The sequence below is a fragment of the Antrostomus carolinensis genome, unplaced genomic scaffold, assembly GCF_000700745.2.
Source record: "Antrostomus carolinensis isolate BGI_N321 unplaced genomic scaffold, ASM70074v2 scaffold1190, whole genome shotgun sequence".
Classification (NCBI taxonomy): Eukaryota; Metazoa; Chordata; class Aves; order Caprimulgiformes; family Caprimulgidae; genus Antrostomus; species Antrostomus carolinensis.
Genome location: NW_010286239.1, coordinates 89449 through 102776, shown reverse-complemented (window position 1 = coordinate 102776; position 13328 = coordinate 89449). Strand labels below are relative to the sequence as shown.

The 13328-nt window shown below is 35.2% G+C and overlaps 1 protein-coding gene across 1 annotated transcript in view; it reads right to left on the bottom strand.

The window, feature by feature from the left end:
* The window catches only part of CFAP54 (cilia and flagella associated protein 54), a gene marked incomplete at its 5' end in the record, with an annotated part of 112992 nt that overhangs the window by 15218 nt on the left and 84446 nt on the right, over positions 1 to 13328 (bottom strand). Inside the window, 9 exons of the mRNA XM_029086100.1 lie at positions 275 to 367; positions 1135 to 1240; positions 3935 to 4043; positions 5173 to 5328; positions 6718 to 6844; positions 8107 to 8292; positions 8486 to 8643; positions 9536 to 9674; positions 11121 to 11223. Coding sequence (XP_028941933.1) covers positions 275 to 367; positions 1135 to 1240; positions 3935 to 4043; positions 5173 to 5328; positions 6718 to 6844; positions 8107 to 8292; positions 8486 to 8643; positions 9536 to 9674; positions 11121 to 11223 — 1177 coding nt within the window. The remainder of the gene's footprint in view (positions 1 to 274; positions 368 to 1134; positions 1241 to 3934; positions 4044 to 5172; positions 5329 to 6717; positions 6845 to 8106; positions 8293 to 8485; positions 8644 to 9535; positions 9675 to 11120; positions 11224 to 13328) is intronic.

Sequence of the window (13328 nt, the reverse complement as noted above, 5' to 3'; positions counted from 1 at the left end):
TGTCAAATACATGTGCAGAACTATCAGGCAGTGTGCTGTTTTATTTGCACTGCATCAAAGTTGAGGTAAACAGAGTCAGATCTGTCCTAGAGAGATTAAATGTACTACTCAGACAGTGTCCATTTTAATTTCCTCAAATAAGACCCATGCCAAAAATTTCAGGAAACCTTAATTCTTGTCTTGTTTGCATTGTCTTGACTCCTTGTGTAAGTAGCATAAGATGAAATTTAAAAAAAAAAAAAAAAAAAAAATCTCTTCAGAATATTGCACCAACCTGTGTAGCTGCTCTTACTGCAATCCAGGCTTGTACTTTGTAACGTTCTGATTTCAGAGCCTCCTCAGGAGAAGACAGTTCCCCAGGAAAGGTCTAAAATTATACACCAGTTCATAATTAGGATTCTAAATGTATTATAGTAAAATATCTTTTCAAGATAGAAAAAACTCCTCCTACTTACAGAATTATTGTTTTATTTGCAAGTTGTAAAAATCAGCATTGACTGCAAATCCATGGGTTAATTGCTAAAATTGAAAAAAAAAAATATCCAGAGCATACTAATTGGCTGCTCCTGTAAAAATTTTCTCAGAGCAGCTCATATTATCGTCACTACTGTATACAGTTGTGCTATAATTTTCCATTTTCTGGAACCTTAATTGCCTCTTTTCTCTTATGTTACACATTATAGTTTGAATCTATGGCTTGTAGCCAGTTTAACATGGTTAAAGCCTTCTATATTTCTCACGCTGTGACTCATATTTGTACTGAAAAATTGAAATCTGATAAAGTATAAGTTTTACCACTTAAAAACTAGGTTTGAATGTTAAGTTTTCTTTCCAAGGTACAAATTTATTAGTTCATAATCAGAAATTAAAGACCGTTGGTTCTGTTTCTTCCCATTTTATACAGAAAAATATTTAAATATTATAATTCAATGCAATAAACATGAGAAATAACATCAAACGATAAACTTCCACTGCTGTACTGTATGATTTCTTTGTGATTTTTCTATCAGGATTTTCAGGATCAGTACGATTTGTAAGTCACTGTAGGTAATAGTCTGGCAAGGTACACAATATTTTAACAGAAATATATTTCTTGCTTTGAAGAGGCCACTACCCAAAAGATAGAAAACATACTTTTGATTTAGAAGGTACCATCTGATCTGGCTGTGACACATCCTCATTATTTGTGGCAAAATGCAAACATAATAGTGCTATTTCAAGGTATGATCTTCTTATTAATCTGTAACAAACAACACAAAGGATCAATCAATGTTACTATCAAAGTAAGCATTACAACAATACAATCTGACTCCTGTATAAGACTAGCCAGGCAGCCTCACCAAATAAATCATTCATCCAGCCCTCATCATTTCCTTAAAGTGTATCTTCTTTCAGAAAGCCATGTGATCCTGTTTTAAAGTCTTAGAGAATTTAAAACATCCCTATGGTATGCTTAACAAGTAACACATCGATTTAAGAGTATGTAAAATATAATTTGCATTATGGACAACAAATATTGCGTAAATAAATTGCAAACATTTAGGAAGAAAACTGTAATTCTGCAAGGGAAGTGATCTTCGTTTCTTCATTCTTAGTTCTTTACCAGAATACATCTTCAGACAGACAAGAACATCACCAATTGCTATTCTCCTCCTATATTTCATTCGCCTTTCAGTTGTTTTTACAGTACTATTATAACCAGGCAAAAAATCATAGAATCATCAATTGCAGAATGCTTTGGGTTGAAGGAACCTCCAAAGGTCATCTAGTCCAATCCCCCTGCAGTGAGCAGGCACATCTGCAACTAGATCAGGTTGCTCAGAGCCCCGTCCAACCTTAAATGTTTCCAGGGATGGGGCTCCTAGCACCTCTCTGGACAACCTGTTCCAGTGTTTCACCACCCTCGTTGTAAAAAATTTCTTCCTTATAGCTAGTCTAAATCTACCCTCTTTTAGTTTAAAACCATTACCCCTTGTCCTATTGCTACAAGTCCTATTAAAATGTCTGTCCTCATCTTTCTTATAAGCCTCCTTTAAGTATTGAAACACTGCAATAAGATCTTCCTGGCACCTTCTCTTCTCCAGGCTGAACAATCCCAAGTCTCTAAGACTTTCTTCATAGGAGGCTGAGGGGAGACCTCATTAATGTTTATAGATGTGTAAAGGGTGAGTGTCATGAGAATGGAGCCAGGCTCTTCTCAGTGATGCCCAACGATAGGACAAGGGGCAATGGGTGCAAGCTGGAACACAGGAGGTTCCACTTAAACTTGAGAAAAAACTACTTTACAGTGAGGGTGACAGAGGCATGGAACAGGCTGCCCAGGGAGGGTGTGGAGTCTCCTTCTCTGGAGACATTCAAGACCCGCCTGGACGCCTTCCTGTGTAATTTCGTTTAGGTTCCTGCTCCGGCAGGGGGATTGGACTGGATGATCTTTCGAGGTCCCTTCCAATCCCCAACATTCTGTGATTCTGTGATTCTGTGTTCCATCCCTCTGATAATTTGTGTGGCCCTCCTCTGGACCCACTCCAACAGGTTCATGTCTTTCCTGTACTGAGGACTCCAGAGCTGGACACAGTACTCCAGGTGGGGTCTCACCAGAGTTGAGTAGAGGGGCAGAATTAGTTCCCTTGACCTGCTGAAAATCACTATATCTGGAGAACTTCTCCAAAATTTCTATTCCCTTTAGGTTTATAACAGGTTTTTTATGCAGGTTCCTCCTGGCTCTGTAGATCTCTCCAGATCTCCCCTATGAATTAGTTTTCCTAAGCACATCAACAAACTCCTGCTCATGCAGTTACTATTCTGGACAGAGCCATATTGCACAAAGTTGGTTGTTTATATAGTACAATAAATTCCAGCTTTGGTATGATTTGTGCAAAGCAAAATACAAAATTAAGAGTGCTGAACAGTTCAAAATTGGGCTAATTAAGTAGGAAGACGGCAAGTTCTACACTTAGTTGGTGACAGTTTAGTTAACTTTCTAGTCTTGGTCACAAAAAAAGATTTTAGACATCAAGAAACAACTTCAATTAAACAAACCCATAGATATCAGAGGGCTTGTATAAAGGCGATCGGGATGTTTAGTTCTCTAAAATAAGAAAGCCAAGGTCCATCAATGTTGCTGTACATTCTTTTAGAAAGATGGTAGCAAATTAAATAAGTGTAGCAAAATTAAACTTACAAAACATCACCACAGTCCATTTCTGCACTATCTTCCATCATGCTGACTGCTTGTAGAGGTTTATTACTATGCTACTGCTTCTGTGTTCAGAGTTCTGGTTCATTAACTTAAGTAACAGAATACCCAAGCAAGCAAGGTAAATTGCTGCCTTTACACTGTCCGTAAACAGACATGGCACATTATTCATTAAGACTGGTCAAGAAACTAAAAAAACCCTGAAGTCCAATGTATCAGAGCTGCTTGACAGAATTTATTGGCTGGCTTGGCTTAGCTCTTCAAGCATCTCCTGTGCTGATAACTAACGCCAAAGTCACTGTCCTGATATCTGTTACAAACACATTTCCTGTGCTCCTTCTGCCTCTGTTCTTCTGACTGTTTCTGGCTGCTAACCTTTTCAAGTTGAATTTCTATTATCTGTAAGGGGGCAGACCGCAGCTCATCTTCTGAAATACGAATAAAACCCCTGTTTAATTGATAGCTCTGTTCCTGGTGTTGACAGAGAGGGTACAAATTTGGAAATAGAACAGAAAGCTGTAACTTTGTATAGTCTAAAATATGCTTTTAAATGTTCTCAGTATTTGTTTTAAATAAAAGAATAAATATACAGTAGCTCTTCTGCAATAGAAGAAAACTCTCCAAAACATAAAAGATGTTTCATAATAGACGTCCCACACCAAATCTCAGAAAATTGACAACATATTATATTCACATGTGATTAAAATTATTTTGAAGGTTATATAGCTTGTTTCTTACTCAAAATTTTGGTCATGTTGCTGGCTGAGTCTTATAGCTTCCAACAGGGTTTCAACAGCTTGACATGACTTGTTATTGCCTGCTTCGGTTATCTGGCGTTCTATCCTACCTAAAAAAGAAATATAAAAGGAAATTCCCTCCAGGAAAGTTGAATAACATAATACATTATCTGTTCTCTTCCTGATAAGCAAAACCTTTTCCAGTTGGTTTAAACTGTAATGCACAATGCTTGTATAGCAAATTACTTCACAGAGTAGCTAAAATAATCAAAATTTGGAATCACAATGACTCCTAATGTGTAGTGATCCTAACTAGAAGACCATTGTACATGGAGGGATTAATGCATAGGCCCAGCCCTGTTCTGTGCTACTCATACAGCGTGGCCTTAAGGCCTGTGCTATGCTGTGCACATCCCTTAGCCACAGGATAAATATAGCCAGTTGGCTGTAACAGAAGAACTTGTTGGCAGCATCTTCTCAGTGCCAGTGATTACACCCCTTGCCTTTTTTGTAAAAGTCCAGCAAGAAGTTCTTACGTGAACGTGCTTTTTGTTTGACAGTAGAAATGATGAAGAGAATTGTTTTCTTTAAGAAAATTCTCTAACAGCTCAAAAGACCAAAATTAGGCAACCTTTCCACAGACACGATCTGTGTGTTGCGCTACACTCTGATTGGAAGCCCATTCAATACTGCACAACCTGGAGATTATTTACACTATCCTCTTTTTCTTTATAGTGTTAACTCCAATAAATGGCATTTTAAGAGATACTTTAGAATCTGAATGCCTTTCTGTCTGGGATCCTAACAAACCAGCACCTCCTGGTGCAAAACGTGCTGACACTAAAATCCAAATGCATGCAAACACCGTATAATTTATTAGCTTTGTTAAATCATTTAGAAATACTTTCCGAGCCTCTCATCTTTAGTTCAGACTGATGCAAAGAAGCTAATTAGCTTTCTACAGTGTCCTTAATCTCATTGACGATACCGTTTGATCCCTGATAACACAGAAGTGGGAGGAATTCTATACTGCAGTTTTGAAATTATTTGTTGCATAATGCATCCTGAACTATGCTGGTGTGGCACTAAACACAGGAGAGAGATCTGCAGCTAGACAGGGTGAGAAATATCCAAATCTGGGGGTTTTTTTTACAGTAAAATGTCTTAATCTTAAGAAAAGCCACATGCATAACATTGCCTAGGAAGGCAATCATGTTGTACAAACAGGGTTTTATTTACCTATTTGAAAAAGAATTTCAGCTTCCATATCTATTTTTTTTTTTGCAGCTGCTCTGCAAAGCTTCAATGCTGATTCCAAATGTTTGAGAGCATGTAGCCATTCCAGTGGATCTCCTCTTGCAGATGTACAAGCTACTTTTTCAGCTAATGTGTTTCCTAAGGAAAACAAAAAAGACAGTTCTTAGTAAATTATTTAATACAAAACCAATTTATGCAAAAAGATGCAACTTGCTTAGAACAAATGCTGTTACTTATTTACTGTTACAATTCTCAAAAATCAGATTGATTAATGGATATAAAAACAAGACTATAATGTTGTTTCACTACTTTATGATGCCATTGAGGTTTACCTAGGCCATCCAAAAGAAGCTCAGGTGATACAAATCAACCCTTTCTGGAAAGACTAGCAATAAGCTATTTCATATTCACCTGGCAGCTGTAGGCAAAACCTAAACCCCTCTGAGCATTTCCAAATTCCCAAACTCCTTTTGTACTAAGCAATTCTAAAGGCTTCTTTGATGTATTGCACACCTCCTATACTGTACTCCCCAATATTCATCTGTATTCATAGGCTCTTACTGAAAATGTGGATTCAGAAACGGGAACTGGTTAAACACGACCATTACTATGAATCTGGCGATGTCTGCACTTACAAGCAATAAAGCACAATAAGAGTGGATCTCTAGAGCAAAACAGCTGGTGTTGAAGACCTTACAGCCACAGCAGATGCCTTTCAGAATGTTTACTTTGGACAACCTCTATTCTAGTCCTAAAAGCTGAATGCAAAGTAGTGGTTGGGGTGCACCGATGCGCTCCTGGAGCATTTCTTCCTGACAAAGAATCCAGAAGACTCCGAGGCTGCTCCACAATGTGAACCAAAGTGCAGTGATTTCTAGTTTTTCTAGTCCATTATAAATCAGATATTCATCAAATAAAGTTTAGCAGAAGGAACATGGAGACAATATCCCTTTCTCTACATATGCTATACAGCAACAAATCTCAGACAGATCTTAAAGGTTATCTTCTATTACTATTCAGCATATTTCCAAGTTTCTATATAAAAAAAGTTATCAAATTTTTTTAAATTAAAGGGTGACAACAATAACAGACACTAATTATTTTATCGGGATAGAGAATTATCACTGTTATCCCATATGATTTGATATCATTAGTTCCTATATAACTGCATCCGGAGAGATGGAACATATACCAGAAGTTTTCACAGAATGAATGCTTTGTACAGAAGTTGAAAAAGTATATTTAACTTTCACTTTAAAAAACTGAAGTTCCCATTAGTTTCATCAAGTTATAACATTAATATTTAAGGCTTTGTTGATTATAATTCCCATAAGCATTGTACCTTGCTTATACAGATTGCATGGAGCCAAACAGGCATCTACTGTTGGTTTTCAAAATATTCTATTTGTATAATGAAAACAATTTGTTTACTACATTCACTTCTGATGCAGTTTATCTGCTGTTGCATAAAAGATGAATGAAAATTAATGAAAAAATAAAAATAATAATGACTTGCGTTTCTCTTACCGATTCTCATTTTGACTTGGGCTAGCAAGTTGATATGTGGCAAGTAGATATTTTTTGTAGGTAGGACCAGACAAGTCAATGTGCTGTCTTCTATTTCCTGTTCAATGGGTTCTCCACAAACAAAAATCTAGGAAAAGAATATGCTTTGTAAAATCAAGTTACAGACAGCAAATTAAATAACAATTTGAAAAAGTTAGGTATTGCAAAACCCTGGAACTCAAAGGTGTCTTGTAAAAGAGCACTAGAAAAGGGCTTGATATTCCCAAACTCCTTTACTTCAGTTTGTAATTCTCTCCTTTGAAGAGGAGTTTGGTAGCAAATCAACAATTTCCATAAGCTCTTGATCAAATTCATTAATGTTAGGCTTTGCTCTCTAAAAGCAAACTCCCTAAAAGCAGTCTTTAAGAAATAGATCTCCCAAGTAACCCAAACCCTAGAAAGAAACTGTCACCTCTACAAAGCAACCTGACATCCAACAAAGGCCAGAAGCGAAAAAGAAAATAACATGTATGGCCCAGTCCAACTTCTCATTCATGGAAATAAGGTGATGAGAACAAGGGAAGTCTCTTGAAGGCTAGCAAGTCTCACAAGTGGAAGTGAGTCTGAATTGACTCATATGATTCTTTATTACTTGGGGGAACAAATATTTAAATGGATTAAACTTCTGTATTAGGAAATAGAGAAAAGAATTTGATCCAAAAGCTCTTCTTTATAAACTGTATCAAGAACAGGTAGGGACTGCAGAAGTGTATATCTATTTCTGGATCACCAAATGGGTAAATGGTTTGTTACTATACATTCCTCTCTCAGATTTCATGTTTTTAGATTTTTTTTTTTTATTGCATATTTAAATTTTTACATTGAAATTATTTCTTCATACTGATTGTAACAATCTGTCAGTCTAAAACATCATAAATAATATGCTACTTTATATAGATTTTTTAATTCAAATTATTCTAAGTTAAAATGCAAAGCTAAATTCTTAAAATTGGATGCTCAAGAGTTATGAATTTTATGATATATACATCCTCCCTGAGGTGCTGAGTACAAACATACCTCTCATTTTAAATGGAAAATGTGAGTGTTCCACATCTTTTTAAAAGTCAAACTACCTATTTCAGTTTTCATATATGAATGTACATTTTGCAAGTATTCGATCTTTTTAAATTGTATTAAAATATCAGACTACACATATGAGTATGGATGATGAGTATGCATAAATAAGTATGGTAAAATGAATTACTTCTTTACACCATGTAATCTAGGGAAAAGTGACTAATTAATAGGAATCACCCTTTTTAATAAATTATTAAAATAGCTTCCAGAACAGATAATTAAGGTTGTTGGAAGGATTTGCAAATGCTGTGGAAATCAACAACATATACTCACTGCTTTAATGGTAAGCTCATGTGCCAAAATTAGTAGGTTTAATCGTTCCACTGTAGAAGAGCAATGTTCTGTATCCTCTACTGTTTGCAGTGTTAGTACATCTGCCAGTAAAAGCATACTTTTCACAAGAGTCAAAGAAGCTGGAGGGGAAATAAATGTATCCTCTTGGAGTAAAGCGATTATATTCTGTTTGGACATAGACAACATAAACCAAACTAGTTACTACTTTTGCTGTCTGTTTATGAGGACAAATCACACAAAGTGAAAAAAAAAATCTATTTTAGAGGCACTAATTCAAGCTTATTTCGTGCTGGCATCAGCTCTTCTGACTACATGAAAAAAGCAAGAAAAGCAAACAGTCTCTCCTTTGTGCTCAAACCTGTAAAAGGAGTTTAATGCCTGCCACGGGACGTTTTTCTTGCAGGTTAAGAATAGCAGCTTGCACCATCATTTCAGCCTGAGTCTCAATATCACCAAAGGCTTCTGCCTCTAATATTACTTCTTTTATCACACTTCTGCGCTCAGCCACATCATTTTCTAAAAGAAGATAATATATGAACAGTAAAAATACAATAGAAAGTTACAGAAAATCTGACACTATAGATTCCACATTTACCATTTCATCGACTCTGTGCCCAATTTACTTTAAAAAGAAAGAAAAACCCTTTAATTTTTAAACAGCACTTGGTTTAAGTTCATCCAAATACATTCTTTTTATGTAAGCCACCAGCATAAATAATTAGATTTTGTATATCAGATGTCATTCTCAGCCATAAAACATATCCTACATACTAAAAAATCTGGTCTTAGTTATCATTTCAAAATACAGACTTCCCTGGAATTATCCAGAAGAGATTAAATCAGAGTTTGGCTACAGTCTTACACTGTGATTTTGACACTTAAGTGAGCATCAGAGTTTATAAGAAGTTTGTAGAACTGAGGAATGAAAACATTTTATTCATAATTAAATTGCAATAAATGTATGTTGTAGTATCTCACTTAAATTCTTTTTAAAAAAAGAAACAGGAATATTTTTAGGATATATATAGGAACATTTCCTTTATTGTAGGTATAAAAAGTGAAAAAAAACTTCTGAGAATTTTAAAACTAGAAGTATGTAGCAACAGTGGTTTTTTAAAAGAAGCATACTTATTTAACTTAATTACGCTAGAATATTGTGATTTATCAAAAGATAATGATCATTAAATGACCATTAATATAATGCTTTGTGTTTACATACTCTAGGGAGAGATTGCACTCAAAAATATATTTTTCTTTTTGCATTGGATGAATTTAATGCAAATAATTGCTGAGTGATAATACAGCTCCAGAATTAATGTTAATATTTTTTATTTATTAATAAGAATTGTGTCTGAATAGGCTCACTTGCCCATTATACTCTAAAGTCTAAACCAAAACAGAGTCATACCTTTCATATCACCAGCGCCATGTATCTGTGTTACTAGTCCAGTCACTAACATTGTACGACATCTTAGCCACAGATGTATGCTCATATGATCTTGTGCCCTTATATTGTGAGGCAGTTGAACATCTTCAACATAAGAGTCCTAACAATTTCCAAAAGCAAGAGAAATATTACTTTCTGAGTAAACTACTTTACTACAAACAAAGCAACAGTGCAGCATCAGTCTAAAATAAATCAAATTAATACAAATACATTACAAATAATCACATAATTATAAGCAGAAATTTATTTGAAGGGTAGATACATTTTTTTTCATAACAGGGGTCCATTTATTATTTACATTTTAATCTACAGAAGAAAATAATTGTAACAAATGGAAACTGAACCAACTTTTATGGGAGAATCCTAAATATAACCATATACTGTTTGTGTCATGGAGAATAATTCTAACAGGTTGGACTTTATTCCTCTCAAACAGAAACATTACACAAAACTCTAAGGCACACAGAAGTCTAATTGTAAAGCAAGATCCATATCAAGTTCTAGTACTTTAGTAGTGATTAGAAAGAAATTTTAAATTTTTGATTTCTAGCTTTTAGAGTTTCTGGTGATTAGATACAAATATTAATGGAATATAGTACTGGACAAGTTTGGGAGAATTCTCAGCTCAAGTGCCTGTGCCATCTTCACATATTATAAACAGTTTTGCTATTACTAAAATTCTATAGTCCATATTCTAGAGATTTGTTCCAGCAAGCAAAAAATGGACACAGCGCCACCTGCGTTTTACTTATATAAAAAATCATCATGAATGACTTGCATTGATGCAAATGAGGAAAAATAAATCGCCAAAACTCAATTACTGGCTATAGGGCAATCCTAAGAAAATGTAGGAGCAAGTGCAGAAAGACAGAAGACCCTGATATGCAACACAGACAGAGAATAATTACACTGCATGCAAGAAAGTCCAGTCTCGTTGTGCATGTTACAAAATCTGGCCTCACTGCTCAACTGCTCTGGCCGCGTGAGGCAGTTTGACTTACTGTGAGCTCTAGAGTGACTGTGTGGGGTATTACCAATAGGTTTTGTGCATTGGCTTTCCGAAGTATAGGTCAGTATCCCTATCTTGTATTAGACAACATAAGTCAGCTGAAATCTTGCTAAATTTAGAACACAGCAATGATGTGAACTGGTCTGTTTGGCTGTTTGAAAGAGGATACTCTGAAGTAGGTTTTCAATCAAAAAAAACTAAAATACCTTAACTGAACAATACAAGATTTTCCACTTTCTCTTTGTTTGGAGTTTTTTTAAAACAAAAGGAGATTTTAAATGCTGGCATTTGAGAGTATACAAATAAAAACTGTAATTCCTAACCACATACAAATTAAAATGATGATTATAGTCATATTGAATATACTATAGGCAAGCAGGTAACTGAAGCATGTCATACAACATTTTCTCCCGAAGGTAATGGTAACCATGTAATGATGATGACTGCTACGTTCTAGTATTCTTAAAAACACACAACATTTAATACAAGAGTTCATATACTAAGAAACAGTACTTTAAAACAAATATGCACACATACCAAACGCTCCCTGTCATCCTTTTCTTCTTGAAAATGTTTCATTTCCATCCTAAATATTTTTGCATCTTGGAGGAGTCGAATTGCAGAGAAAGCCAAAGCAATACTGTGATAAAGAACCACATTATAAAAAAATACTTATTATATTAGCCATTTTATGCTTTTATTATAATAAGGTACTTCATTTCTGACTACATTAGAGATGTCTATCAGCAGTTATCAATTTTTGCTTCAGTAGCACAAAAAAATTGCACTCAGAGTATGTTCTGAATATGTAGGCACTGCAGTACGAAAGTGAGAAAACAGCAGTAAAAGTTTTGCCAATAACAGACATAATCTGTTAATAATGGATAAGCCAAGATATATCATATTCTGTTGGAGTAATCAAAACAGAACTCCACTATAACTTTCAGTTACGCATATCTGTCTTCAGGGATGGGCTTTTAGAAATTAGAAGATGTAAAAATGTTGAAAATTACAAAATATATTAGGAGAGTTCTGTGTCTCATCCACAACTACAGAGGTAAGAAAACACCTTCCTCCTTAAAGTCTTTCCAGACTATATGTTAATCCTTCTGTTAAATCCACATGACCAAATACTCACAGGATCTTAGTAAACACCATCAACCAAAAATTGAGCCAGGTGCCACCCTGGCAAAACCTCGTAAGCAATCACATGACATTGAGTCTGCTGCCCCCCTGCCCCAATCATAAATCCTTTTCTGGAGTTCACTCCAAAGAGCATCTAGAAAGATACAGACACTATGAGGACTGATGCAGCATTCAACCCCACATTTCAAAAAATTGTGAGTTGGAATCTCAAAATATTGTCAGGTTTCTTAACATATTAACTACTAGGGGTTTTTTTTCCTTTTTGTGCTGTCTTTTTAAAGCTCTCAGGTACACTGTCCAATTTTCATGACATCTATAGAAATGTAGATCTGTAACAGCAGACTTTGTGCATACTATTATTTTCATAATATGAAGACACTTGCAAAACCAACATAGTGAGAAGATCTTTTCACAACAGAATTTATTGCCCAAAGAACGTGCTACTCAAATTATTCTGAGAATTGCCAAAACCAATGTCTCATGGTATTAGTTCTCCATTTCTGTACATTTTCCCCTACATCTGTAAATCTCTACTTTCCTACTTCTTCTCTAATACATTTTTGGGGTCGGCTTTTTTTGTTTTGTTTTTACAATTCTACTCACTCTCTACTCACTGACACATATTTTCCTAATGATACAAAAGTACCTGAGGGCATCCCTAGCTCACATCTTAAAGATTTTTCAGCAGTTTAATTGCTAAAATTGTGTAACCAAAATTCTCATCTATTCTGGCTTTTTACATAGAGAGACTCTCTTTACATAGAGACTGGCTGCTATGAAGCAAAAGAAAAAAATAATTTATGAACACCTTAAGTCCTTTTTACACTGCCGGAACACTGTGAAGAGCTTTTATTGCAAGAGAGATTTAGGCTCTGTGTGAATTTACTGCTTTTGAGAAGTTCTAGATTAATTGTCATAAAGGCAAAGTTCTTGATTCATGCACAAAGAAGTCAGGACAAGAGCAGAGGTACTCTGAAATTACTCACATTATTCTGCCAATATGTATCAAACCACGGGATGGATAACCTCCAGAGATAAAAGGGTAGTTTAAGTCTTCCTGTAATTTCTGATTCTATTCTGCTTGCTACTTTTGTGATGCAGAACTGGATGGATTACACCAACTGAGCACAAATAGACCCCAAAGTAACAATGAGAACCAAAACTGTTAATAACTTCCCTTCCAGCTTTCAGAATTCAATCCTTATGAATGTCTTTCATCATCCCTTTACCTCAGTTTTATTCAACAAAATGAAACCAGAATAAATCAATGCTGAATTTTATTATAACCTCTCTAACAATGGAAAAGAGGAAACAGAATTTGCTTATAAAAGCAAAAGAAATAGTAAAGATAATGCAATGAAATATACCGACCGCTTTTCTTTCTTTTTATTAAGAAGAGTTGTCCCTGAAACCAGACATCAAAGTTAAAATTACAGCAAAACCTGACATTTTTCAAAACATTGTTTGAGATGCTGTGGCTAACATTTCTCAAATAAGTTGGAGAAGGTGCAGCACCCAAGAGTATATACAGGATTTTAAGGAATATTAACCTAACTTCCTGAGCCCTGCTGCCTCCAGTTAACTGCTGTTGTCAACATT